The following is a 12716-nucleotide window of genomic DNA, read 5'->3' on the forward strand; positions in this document are numbered from 1 at the left end:
ACACACAGCTTGAACGGACAGAACAGAACTTTTGGTTAGGGAGGCACTGATGTGTTTCTTTAGGGAGGCACTAATGTATTTCTTTAGGGAGGCACTGATGTGTTTCTTTAGGGAGGCACTGATGTGTTTCTTTAGGGAGGCACTGATGTGTTTCTTTAGGGAGGCACTGATGTGTTTCTTTAGGGAGGCACTGATGTGTTTCTTTAGGGAGGCACTGATGTGTTTCTTTAGGGAGGCACTGATGTGTTTCTTTAGGGAGGCACTGATGTGTTTCTTTAGGGAGGCACTGATGTGTTTCTTTAGGGAGGCACTGATGTGTTTCTTTAGGGAGGCACTGATGTGTTTCTTTAGGGAGGCACTGATGTGTTTCTTTAGGGAGGCACTGATATATTTCTTTAGGGAGGCACTGATGTTTCTTTAGGGAGGCACTGATGTGTTTCTTTAGGGAGGCACTGATGTGTTTCTTTAGGGAGGCACTGATGTTTCTTTAGGGAGGCACTGATGTGTTTCTTTAGGGAGGCACTGATGTGTTTCTTTAGGGAGGCACTGATGTGTTTCTTTAGGGAGGCACTGATGTTTCTTTAGGGAGGCACTGATGTGTTTCTTTAGGGAGGCACTGATGTTTCTTTAGGGAGGCACTAATGTGTTTCTTTAGGGAGGCACTGATGTTTCTTTAGGGAGGCACTGATATATTTCTTTAGGGAGGCACTGATATATTTCTTTAGGGAGGCACTGATATATTTCTTTAGGGAGGCACTGATGTGTTTCTTTAGGGAGGCACTGATGTTTCTTTAGGGAGGCACTGATATATTTCTTTAGGGAGGCACTGATATATTTCTTTAGGGAGGCACTGATATGTTTCTTTAGGGAGGCACTGATGTGTTTCTTTAGGGAGGCACTGATATTAACATTACATTTCTGTTATGGTTGATATCTGATATTACTGATGTCAATATGATCTGTATAAATAAAACACATTTCTATCATAATCAAATCTGCTGTGTCATTGTCAGTAACGTTTACCCAAACAAACTCTACATGGTCAGAAAAAGAAAGGCCAAGGTTCACCGTGGCGACGCTTCAACGTTCCGTGTCTCACGCAAGAAACCTGACACCCGTGTGTGTGTGCATGTGTTTGCATACATGTGCTTGTGCGTGTGCATGTGTGTGTTAGGGCTGAGCCCAGATAGGCTACACTAATATTATAGTATTATAATATATGACTAGTCATACATTTTTTTATAAAACATTTATCATAAATGATGTAGCCTATCTGCATCCGCTTGGCACTCCATCAAGACGTCACCATCACTTTCATACCAACCGTGCCCTTATTGGATTATTTATGTTGACGAAACTGACGAGTTATATTCACTAAAGAAAGTTGATTTAATAAAAAAATGATATTCCTCATTTATTCAGATTAATCACTTTATTCAAATTGAGGATTTAGTTTGAGGATATTTTATATAAAAAATATTTTCTAAATATCTTTTATTTTTTTGTAATTAAAAACGAAGATTCGAACATCCATTCGAAAAACCCTGACAAAGTTTGAAGCCCAAAACAGGCTTCGGGGACAGCTCTAGTGTGTGTGTGTGTGTGTGTGTGTGTGTGTGTGTGTGTGTGTGTGTGTGTGTGTGCGTGCGTGCGTGTGTGTGTTACCATTGAAGATGTAGGCAGCGTTGAGAGCCTTCTGCTTCTGCTGCAGCACATTCATGTAGAAGGTGGCTCTATCACGCACCTCGTCATCGCTGTCCATCATGCACCTGGTAACCAGCACGCGAGTTAGAGACCCGGGACACTCACTCATTTAAAGGTTCACGTACATCTTATGTACTAGCGGTGTAACTGAGACATATTAAACCCTAGTTCCACCTAGTGTCTATAGCAGTGGTTCTCAAACAACGGGTCGTGACCCAAATTGGTATTGATTGAAGTGTGTTTTTAGTCGCCGGTGACAGGTTGGTACATCAGTGACAGTAGAGCTACGTACCTCTGCATGAGTACCAGCACGCTGGGCAGCAGGTCGTCGTTCTGCGCTCCAAACTTAGCCAACGCGCTGACGGCAGCTGGGGACACAGGGAGGAGGGAGGAGCTGACAGTTAGTCATGTGATGTCACCAGATAATTATAAGGCCCGCCTCCCTCACACACACACAAGCCCCACCTCCCCCACGAGCCCCGCCTCCTTCCCACACACACACACACAAGCCCCACCTCCCTCCCACACACACAAGCTCCACCCCCTCCCACACAAGCCCCACCTCCAACACAAGCCCTGCCCCCATCACACACAAGCCCCAACCCCCGACACACACAAGCCCCGCCTCCCACACACACACAAGCCCCACCTCTAGGGGTGGGAATCGCCAGAGACCTCACGATACGATACTAACGTTATGTTAGTGACTTGGTTGAAACGTGACTCCGGAGTGATATCAAGTAAAGTGGAAGGCAAATGCATCCTCGCCATCTCCTCTGACTGCGAGCAGTGCTCTGCATGTCCGGCTGCACTGCCACTGTCTGTCTGTGTCTGTGTACGGGTCTGGTCCAATCACATTCAGCGTCCCGTCAGTGTTTCCCCCCCCCACCCACAGTCTGCTAATCAGAGGCAGAGCAGAGTTGACAGCGCATATAGTAAACTCGCTCCCAGTTTGATCTCAGTGAGATAAATGTAGCTACTAGCCTAGTTTCGCCAGCAGAAAAATATGGCATTTTCAAAGATGGTCAGTAAAAGAAAAGTCGACTGCAATTCAAAGGTGAATGGACTGAAAAATATGCGTTCATCGGGGGGATGCCCCCCAAAACCCGGTTCTAAACGGGAACCGATATTAGATTAGAAAAAACCGGAGTATTGATAAGCTCCGACGTTATCGGTACTGCTATCGATACTCTAGAAATTATTATTACTATGAGTTTTCTTTTCGAGGAATTTAAACGTTGCGAACTATCTCTCCTCTCTGTCTCTGCACGAGAAGCGAGCCGCAGCGAGCCATTATTACTCACACTCAACTTTTTTTGCCATTGCTATGTCTACTATACATTGGTTTCTTGTTCGAATGCATTTATTTCTATAGACCAGTGGTGCCCAACCAGTCGGCCGTGATCGACCGGTAGATCAATGACATGCAATATAATTGATGCGAGCAATGTTAGCTGCTAACTAGTAATAAATAGGCTGAGCTAACTAGCGTTAGCTAACTAGCGTTAGCTTAGCGTTAGCCGCTAACTCTGGAAAACGCTCAAAGCGGACTCCACGTCACCAGTTCCATTCGTGAGAAAAGGGGGTGGGTTATATTGACAAGGCTTGACAACAGAGGTTCAAATATAACTTCATATTTATTGGTTATTTGTTTCTTTATATCGGGCATCCAGTTTCCACCACCGTATGTTAAAACTCTTCCCGTGTTGACGTTAGAGCATGACATCATCGCCTACGGCAAGCTTAACGCTCAAAACGCAAACCGTAAACAGAACCCGGACCACACCAAGACACACAGCCTCTACTGATAACATGGAGTATTGAACCATTTTTAACAGCTGGGTATTATTGGGTGGGACATTCTGATTTAAGAACTTTCTAAATAAAATAGAAAGTCCCAAAATAGTTAATTTATCCGACTGCTTGTATTAATTGATAAAAAAAAGTAGCCATGTGCAGTAATATAGTTATATAAAAGAATAATAAAGCAATGTCGATTCTGTTCTTAATAATTTTTTTCTTTTTTTGCTAAATAAAAAATAACCGATAAGAGTATCGATAAAGTACCGAACCGTTAAGCAGTATCGATAAGAGTAGCAGTATCGATAAAATCCTAACGATACCCATCCCTTCATCCTGAGTCCCAGCACCAAACCAATGTGACTATATGCCAAGAAACGGTAGCTCTTGTGAAGGGTGGCAATTTGAAAATAATGTATGAATGAAGTGATGGAGACCATGTTTGAAGGCAAACAAAAGCAAATCCCGCTCAGATAGCACAGCAACCAGAATAACTGAAATACTGGCTGGTGATTTGATTAAACCGCTTTGTGATAGAATAAAAAAAAATGCACAGTGCATTTCCATAGCTGTGGATGAGTCCACTGACACCACTGAGAAGCCTATGTTCTGAAGAACCATTCATGTTATAAAGAACTGTTCATGTTCTGAAATGTTATTGCTAAAGATTGAGAAGATTGGATCAGTTGTACTTTTTTTTTGAATACTTGAAACCCTTTTTTTGTGGAATATTTGATGCGGCCCAGCCTCACCCAGACTCTACCTCCAGCGGCCCCCAGGTAAATTGAGTTTGAGACCCCTGGTCTAAACCAATGGGGTGCAGTTACACGGGGAGACGATAGGGGGCGGTATTTTCCCAATTGAGCTCAGAGAGAGTCTGCAACACTAGCGTGAGGCTCGATTGATGAAATATGAATTCAAATCGCTAATAAAAAGAAATACGACAAACAAACGCTATATAGCGTTGGTGGCACTCAACTGGCGGCATGAACTAACGTCAAAACGCGTCCCTGGCACTCAAAGTGTTAAAAAAAATAAAATAATTATGAATAATTAAATATCAATACTTGCCATCCCTGTATCGATACAGTATCGCCACGCAAAGTATCGCGATACTACTACGTATCGATTTCCCCCCCCACCCCTACCCACCTCCCACACAAGCCCCGCCCCATCACACACACACAAGCCCGCCTCCCACACAAGCCCCGCCTCCCCCCACACACACAAGCCCCGCCTCCCACACACACACACAAGCCCCACCTCCCTCACACACAAGCCCCACCTCCCTCACACACACACAAGCCCCACCTCCCTCACACACAAGCCCCACCTCCCTCACACACACACAAGCCCCACCTCCCACACACACACAAGCCCCACCTCCCTCACACACACAAGCCCCACCTCCCACACACACACACACAAGCCCCACCTCCCTCACACACACACCCACAAGCCCCGCCCCCCTCACACACACAAGCCCCACCTCCCTCTCACACACACACACACAAGCCCCACCCCCCTCACACACACAAGCCCCACCCCCTCACACACACAAGCCCCACCTCCCTCACACACACACACCCCACCTCCCTCACACACACACACACACGCCCCACCTCCCTCACACACACAAGCCCCACCCCCTCACACAAGCCCTGCCCCCTCACACAAGCCCTGCCCCCTCACACTCCCCCTCACCTGCGCGGACGGCCTCGCTCTCCAGCACCACGCGGTTGAAGATGAAGCGGATGTACTTGGAGGGGGAGGGGGTGCGCGGGCCCTCCTTGCCCAGCAGATGCAGGATCTTGGTGGCCAGCACCGTGTGCTCACAGTCCTCGATGAACTCACACAGGTGGGCCAGGCCCGGCTCCTTGCTCTCCGGGTTCTCCTCGATGATACTGATGATGCAGTCCACGATGGCCCGCTTGTACTCGAAGCCCCCCTGGGAGCAGAGAGCAGAGGGGAGGGCGTCATCTCACTGGGACCTCGTTATCCAACCTCACGTTGGGTATGAACCCGCTTTGCTTTTGTAAACGCCTATGAAAGCTGGAGCCGATTGCAAATATGGACCGCCAACCGAGTAAAATATTTCAATCACGATTAATCGCATGATTGTCCATAGTTCACTGACTAATAGCATGTTAATCGCACATTTTTTGTCTGTTAAAAATGTACCTTAACACTTTGGAGGCCAAACCCGAGATAGTACGGGTTAACTCGCCATGCTCTGGGCGCCAAATCTCGGGTTTTAAATCGATATTTCTTGTATTAGCGATATCCATTCATTTTTCATCCATCCAGCCTGACGTTATCATTGGGAATGGGTCTGAGCTCGCAAAGGGCAAATACCGCCGCCTATCGTCTCCCGGATGGTATTGCACATCATTGGATTGGATTGGCTGGGACTGTGCATCAAAAAAATAAGTCCGGTCCAGGTTTTACTTCTCGGGCATGCAGTATGTTATAACAGATGGACTGGGGACACTGAGCAGCGTGGATTATGTGTTTTGGATATATAACGTTGGATCAATAAACGCAATCAATATTTGGAATGGCGATCAGGAATTGGATTCATCTTTTTGCATGACATCAGATGTGAGGTAAGGACTTTATGTTACGAATCTTGGGTTAATCAGATGTTCCTTTCACCGCCATCGGAGAGTGTGTGTGTGCGTGTGTGTGTGAGGTTCGCGCCGACCAAAGTACGGAGAAGCGATTTTTCAGACCCCGCTGCTCTTCGTGCATGAGGACACATATACTATCGATAATCTGTTTGACGGACAGCAGGTGAGGAGGCAGGACCTACGTCGTCTCGGAGCATGTTGGACAGGAAGTTAATCATCACGCTGTGCTTCCTGGGATACTTCTGACAGATGTGAGGTAAGGACTTTATGTTACGAATCTTGGGTTAATCAGATGTTCCTTTCACCGCCATCGGAGCGTGTGTGTGCGTGTGTGTGTGAGGTTCGCGCCGACCAAAGTACGGAGAATCGATTTTTCAGACCCCGCTGCTCTTCGTGCATGAGGACACATATACTATCGATAATCTGTTTGACGGACAGCAGGTGAGGAGGCAGGACCTACGTCGTCTCGGAGCATGTTGGACAGGAAGTTCATCATCACGCTGTGCTTCCTGGGATACTTCTGACAGAGAGCACTGATGGCCTGAACCACCACCACCTAGAACACACACACACACACATACAGAAACATACAGACACACACACACAGAAACAGACAGACAGACAGACAGACAGACGTGCACCATTAGATTTAAATGTATCGTCATCATGCAGCAAAGTACAGTACAAGGAAAATAAGTTTGGCATCCAACCAGAGTGCAAATGTAACAGTAAAGTGCAACAGTAATATACATATGGTAAAACTGGGTATAAAATATATACATGAGTACTACTGAGTAATAGTGCTAATCAGATGTATGTACAGAGTTGTAGTATTAATATCTACAGTGATACAGGTATAAAGACACTATGGTAGTAAGTCATACTGGCCAGCAGCTAACTAGTAAGAGTAGGTAAGGGAGGTACAAATATATATATAGTATCTACAGATATGTAACAAGGATTATATGCAGGTATGTACAGTCAGTTCAGGACAGTTGTGGATAGATATATACGGTAAGAATAAATATATACAGGGCTCGAAATTAACATTTTTACTTGGTAGCACTGGTGCTCCTAGCTTCAAAAAGTTGGGAGCACCAGCAAGAATTTAGGAGCACCCATCAAAATGTAAGGAGCACCAACAATATATATGTAATATTTTTTTTTTATTTAAAAAAAAAAAAAAAAAAAAACAATATAACAGTACTGTAATGCAGTAAAAACAGTGAAAGTAGCCTTAAACTACTATAGTATAGACCTAATATAGTAGCCTATAGCGTAGACTAGGCATGTGCGCGTATGACATTTTGAGGGTACGATAACTGTTGTGAAGGATCAGATTAAACCGAATATATATATTTATTTATGGATATATATTTAATAGTATTTGTATATCGTTTGATATCCCTTGTATATTCTTTGTACATATACACTGAATATCCCTTTAGTCTACTACAGCCCATAATAGTTCATTCTCTCATTGGACAAGAACCTGGCGCCAGCAGACAAGCCCCTTGAGTCAAGTTCAATAGTGCCGACGAACATGTCCCAACTAGCCCCGGTTCCGCGTAGGAATACGGCTACCGAAATACGAATGGTACTATTTGTTCACCGTGCATATAAATATGGCGCAAGTAAAGTAGAACTTTCTTTTAGTCCATTAGTCCTTTACCCTCCAACCTAGTAACAGACGTGAAGCCTCACCCACGACCCACGTGTGGTGCAGTATGGCCTATTTGGCCCCAGAATAGGCATTGAGACCTCGTGTAAATTCATAGCTGAATTGTCATAGTTTGGCACTGTACCGTCGAGTGGGACGTATTTCTATTAAGTTAATAATAGTCTATTATGTATGGTGCATCGTTCGGTTAGAGTTCTAAAGTGATCAGCACCCCCATCGTTTCCTCGCGTTATCTAGAGTCTTAACCAGGCTGGGCAGACCACGCGTGGTGCTTTCATCCGAGGAGTTCTGGGCGAGGACGAGTGGACCTGCACATTGGATTACCTACCCGGACGACTGCTGAGCCTATACGGCATGGAATATCTATTTGCTTTGGGTGCTTTGATTTGTGGAGCGGATAACAGCCAACGCCGGTGAGTGTTGGAATTACCCCCGAGAGGAGCCCAGGTGAGACGGCGCTCAACCCAGACCGAGGCCGCCTCGCTTCTCCTTCGTTGTGGACCTACAGCCTACAGCTACCGTCTACAAGAGGGCCCAAGTGTATTCATCTGTGGATCAAGATCCTGCGGGCACTGTGTTCTGTACCTGAATTCTCCCCAGGAATCGTTGGCCAGATGGGATGCCGCTGACGGCTCTCCAAACCCCCCCCCCCCCCCCCTACTGACTTACAACCAGCAGGACCCCTTTAGTATCCCGCTATAATCCTTAAGTACCATCGCTATAGTTCCCTAAAGAACCAGGTTGTATACTTGCTTCCTGCGTAACCAGAGATTGGACATTCAGTGTTGATTTGCCTACGAATACTCATTTGCCTTACAAGTGCATTCAAATCATAAATGTAATTAAGTGAATGTTGTATATACCTTTTGCTATATTAAACCTTCGACTGTTATATTTGTGTGGACCTGATTTCATATGTGGGAAAGTGTTCATCATACTTAGATATCGTGTACTGTATGGCCAGAAGTTAAAGTACATCAAGCGGTAGTGGTTTAATGATACCATACTTATCAATACAGTCAGGGAATTGTACCCCTCAGTTACAATAACCTTGGGCAAAAATACCAGTTTCACGGTATTCGGTACATAAAAAATCTCCCATTGAACTAAACTTATTACAGTGCACAATAAGCTTTTCTGTAAATGTTATTTATGAATGTGTGAAGACTGCATTACACACAGAGGGAACTGTCTGACCACTTTAAAACTAAGTACAGAATATAAAATACTTCCAAATAAACTTTCATGATTATGAATATGTAGGCTACATGTCAAAAGGGCATTTTGCTAATGTACCGGTAATCTACTTGCAAAGATGTGTTACATATAGGGCTGTCAGTTTATCGCGTTAATTAGATTAATTAATTACACAGCAAATTATCGCGTTATGAAAATTGACGCAAAATTAATTACAGCCGACCTATATTTACTTTAGACAAGTGGCAAATCGGTGCGCTTTTATTTTGAAATCCACGCTTGAGTTGGGCGTATTAAACTTGGCCCATTGAATGACCCGTAGCCTACTTGATCGTCACTTCACACATGCGTCGTCTATCAAACAAAACAAACACACAAAGGAATTAGCTCAGCTGGAACAAGATGTCAGCATCACCCGAGGCGATACTCCTGGGACCTATGAACGGCAAGTTCAATTTCAAAAAGAATATAGATGGGACAGTAAACAAGACCATTGTAATATGTAGCTTATGTCAAAAAGAATTTGCGTATCACCGAAGCTGCTCTAGTCTAACGTATCACATGAACGCTAAACATGTCCAGGCAAGTTGTTCGAGCAGCTCCAGTGTAGCTAACGTTAGCTCCAGAGCAACTCGCACGCTTCGTCAAACCACTCTTGGAGAATTACCGTTAGGCAAACGGTTGAGTAAATCCACCACAGACAAACTAACCAACAGCGTCGCGAAGTGGATAGCAAAATATTGTAGGCCAATAGCTATAGTGGAAGATAAGGGTTTAGCGGAGTCATTTCGAATAGCGTCGTCTGACCCAAATTACAAGCTACCCTCGAGAGCTACAGTGATGAAAAGGATCCACAACATGTATGACACAGAGAGGGAGGCGAGGGAAGAAGTGTTGGCACGGGCTGGCCCAATGGCCCTAACGGGTGATCACTGGACGTCGGTGGGCAATCATAATTATTTGGGTGTCACAGTGCACTTGATCGATACTGAGTGGAAACTGCAATCATTTGCATTAACGGTGACCAAAACTGTGGGCCGCCATTTCGCCGATGCGTGTGCTGAACAGTTCAACACAGTAATAGAGGAGTGGAATATAAAAGATAAAGTCACATCTATTGGGACTGATTCCGCCCGTAATATGATAGCAGCAGCGCGCTATATGCCGTTCCAGCACATGCCATGTGCTGCACACGTGCTGCAAAGAACCATCACAGTCTCCCTTGAGGACAGAAGCCTTGACACCACCCTGGCAAAGTGCCGCAAGATTGTAGGCCACTTCAAGCACAGCCCTGCCAGTACAGAAGAACTGCAGCAGCAGCAGACTGCCCTCGGACAAGCAAAAGAGCCCATGATACAAGATGTATCCACAAGGTGAGACTGTTTAACTACCTGTTGTATGCTTAGGGTAAATTTAGTGTGTGTGTGTGTTTATTTCTTTGTGTTCTGTACAATTGCATCATGCTGCATTAACAACCCCCAGTGGGACTAATAGTTATTTTATTGAATTGGAAGGTGGAATTCGACACTGGCCATGATCTCACGGTACCTGAGGAACCAGGAGGCTGTGACTGCCACTTTGGCCCAACAGAACCACAAGCTGTCCATGCTGACCCCCACAGAGTGTGACAAACTGAAGAAGCTGGAGCTTGTACTTGAGCCCTGCAGGTAAGTGTCTCTCCCTCTCTCTCTCCCCCCATACACCCCCCTCCTCTCTCTCTCTCCCCCATACACACACCTCACACCCCACTCTCTCTCTCCCATACACACACCTCACCCCCCAATCTCCCCCATACACACACCTATCTCTCTCCCATACACACACCTCACCCCCCCCTCTCTCCCCCATACACACACCTATCTCTCCCATACACACACCTCACCCCCCCTCTCTCCCCCATACACACACCTATCTCTCTCCCATACACACACCTCACCCCCCCCTCTCTCCCCCATACACACACCTATCTCTCCCATACACACACCTCACCCCCCCCTCTCTCCCCCATACACACACATATCTCTCTCCCATACACACACCTCACCCCCCCCCTCTCTCCCCCATACACACACCTCACCCCTCTCTCTCCCATACACACACCTCACCCCCCCCCCTCTCTCCCCCATACACACACCTATCTCTCTCCCATACACACACCTCACCCCCCCTCTCTCCCCCATACACACACCTATCTCCCTCTCATACACACACCTTCACCTCTTTCTCTCTCGCTCTCTTGTTTCACTGCAGGTATGTGACTGAGCTCCTTGGAGGGGAAACCTACGTCTCATGCTCTGTGGTGCTCCCCGCACTCTGCCACCTAAACCGCATAATGGACCTCAACGAGGAGGATCCGGGCTACATGGTAAAGTTCAAGGCCAGCTTCACGAAGGACCTGGACGCACGCAAAGCGACCCTCAACAACAGATGGCTGAAGCTGGCTACAGCCCTCGACCCGCGATTCAAGGACTTGAAGAGCGTACCAAAGGACGAGAGGGATGAGGTGTGTGTGTGAATGAGAAGACCAGTGTTAAGTCCTTAGGCTGTCATGAAAAGTCCTATGCAACTAATTAATTGTCCCTCTTATTAGGTGTGGACCTGGCTTAAAGAGATGCTGCCAGGACCAGAAGCAGACAAAGCTGCTCCACAAGCCACAGAGGACGAGCCACCAGCGAAGAGGACCCTCCTCCTGCTGTCTTCAGACTCTGATTCAGATGAAGTCAGGGTACTGTCAGGACAATTAGACCTCTACAAAGCTGAGCCCAGCATCGGAATGAATGACTGTCCACTGGAGTGGTGGGCAGCTCACGCAAAAGCCTATGGACAGCTGTCTCCTCTTGCTCGCAAATATCTGGCTACTCCTGCTACCTCTGTGCCATGTGAGAGGCTATTTTCACTTGCAGGTCACATAGTCCAAAAGAAGAGGGCAGCCTTACTCTCAGACAATGTAAACAAGCTTGTTTGTCTTAGCAATTGGCTCAAGGAATAGATTTGTCATGCATACAGTAGACCCTGCACTAGACCCTGCACTAGACCCTGCAGTCATGCCCCAGACCCTGTAGTAGACCCTGTAGTCATGCCCCCAGAAACTGTAGTAGACCCTGTAGTCATGCCCCCAGACACTGTAGTAGACCCTGTAGTCATGCCCCCAGACACTGTAGTAGACCCTGTAGTCATGCCCCCAGACACTGTAGTAGACCATGCCCCCAGACACTGTACTAGACCCTGTAGTCATGCCCCCAGACACTGTACTAGACCCTGTAGTCATGCCCCCAGACCCTGTAGTCATGCCCCCAGACACTGTAGTAGACCATGCCCCCAGACACTGTACTAGACCCTGTAGTCATGCCCCCAGACACTGTAGTAGACCCTGTAGTCATGCCCCCAGACACTGTAGTAGACCATGCCCCCAGACACTGTACTAGACCCTGTAGTCATGCCCCCAGACCCTGTAGTCATGCCCCCAGACACTGTAGTAGACCATGCCCCCAGACACTGTACTAGACCCTGTAGTCATGCCCCCAGACACTGTAGTAGACACTGTAGTCATGCCCCCAGACACTGTAGTAGACACTGTAGTCATGCCCCCAGACACTGTAGTAGACACTGTAGTCATGCCCCCAGACACTGTAGTAGACCCTGTAGTCATGCCCCCAGACACTGTACTAGACCCTGTAGTCATGCCCCCAGACACTGTACTAGAC

General features: G+C 46.6%; 1 protein-coding gene across 2 annotated transcripts in view; it reads right to left on the reverse strand.

The window, feature by feature from the left end:
- The window catches only part of copg2 (COPI coat complex subunit gamma 2), a 49554-nt gene that overhangs the window by 10478 nt on the left and 26360 nt on the right, over positions 1–12716 (reverse strand). For both annotated transcript variants that reach the window (XM_084330851.1, XM_084330850.1), the window contains exons 13-16: positions 6595–6690; positions 5209–5452; positions 1997–2072; positions 1666–1769 (exon numbers count right to left, since the gene is read on the reverse strand). In XM_084330851.1, the coding sequence (XP_084186977.1) occupies positions 1666–1769; positions 1997–2072; positions 5209–5452; positions 6595–6690 (520 nt within the window). The remainder of the gene's footprint in view (positions 1–1665; positions 1770–1996; positions 2073–5208; positions 5453–6594; positions 6691–12716) is intronic.

Source organism: Notolepis coatsorum, assembly GCF_963971535.1.
Source record: "Notolepis coatsorum genome assembly, chromosome: 15".
NCBI classification, from domain to species: Eukaryota; Metazoa; Chordata; class Actinopteri; order Aulopiformes; family Paralepididae; genus Notolepis; species Notolepis coatsorum.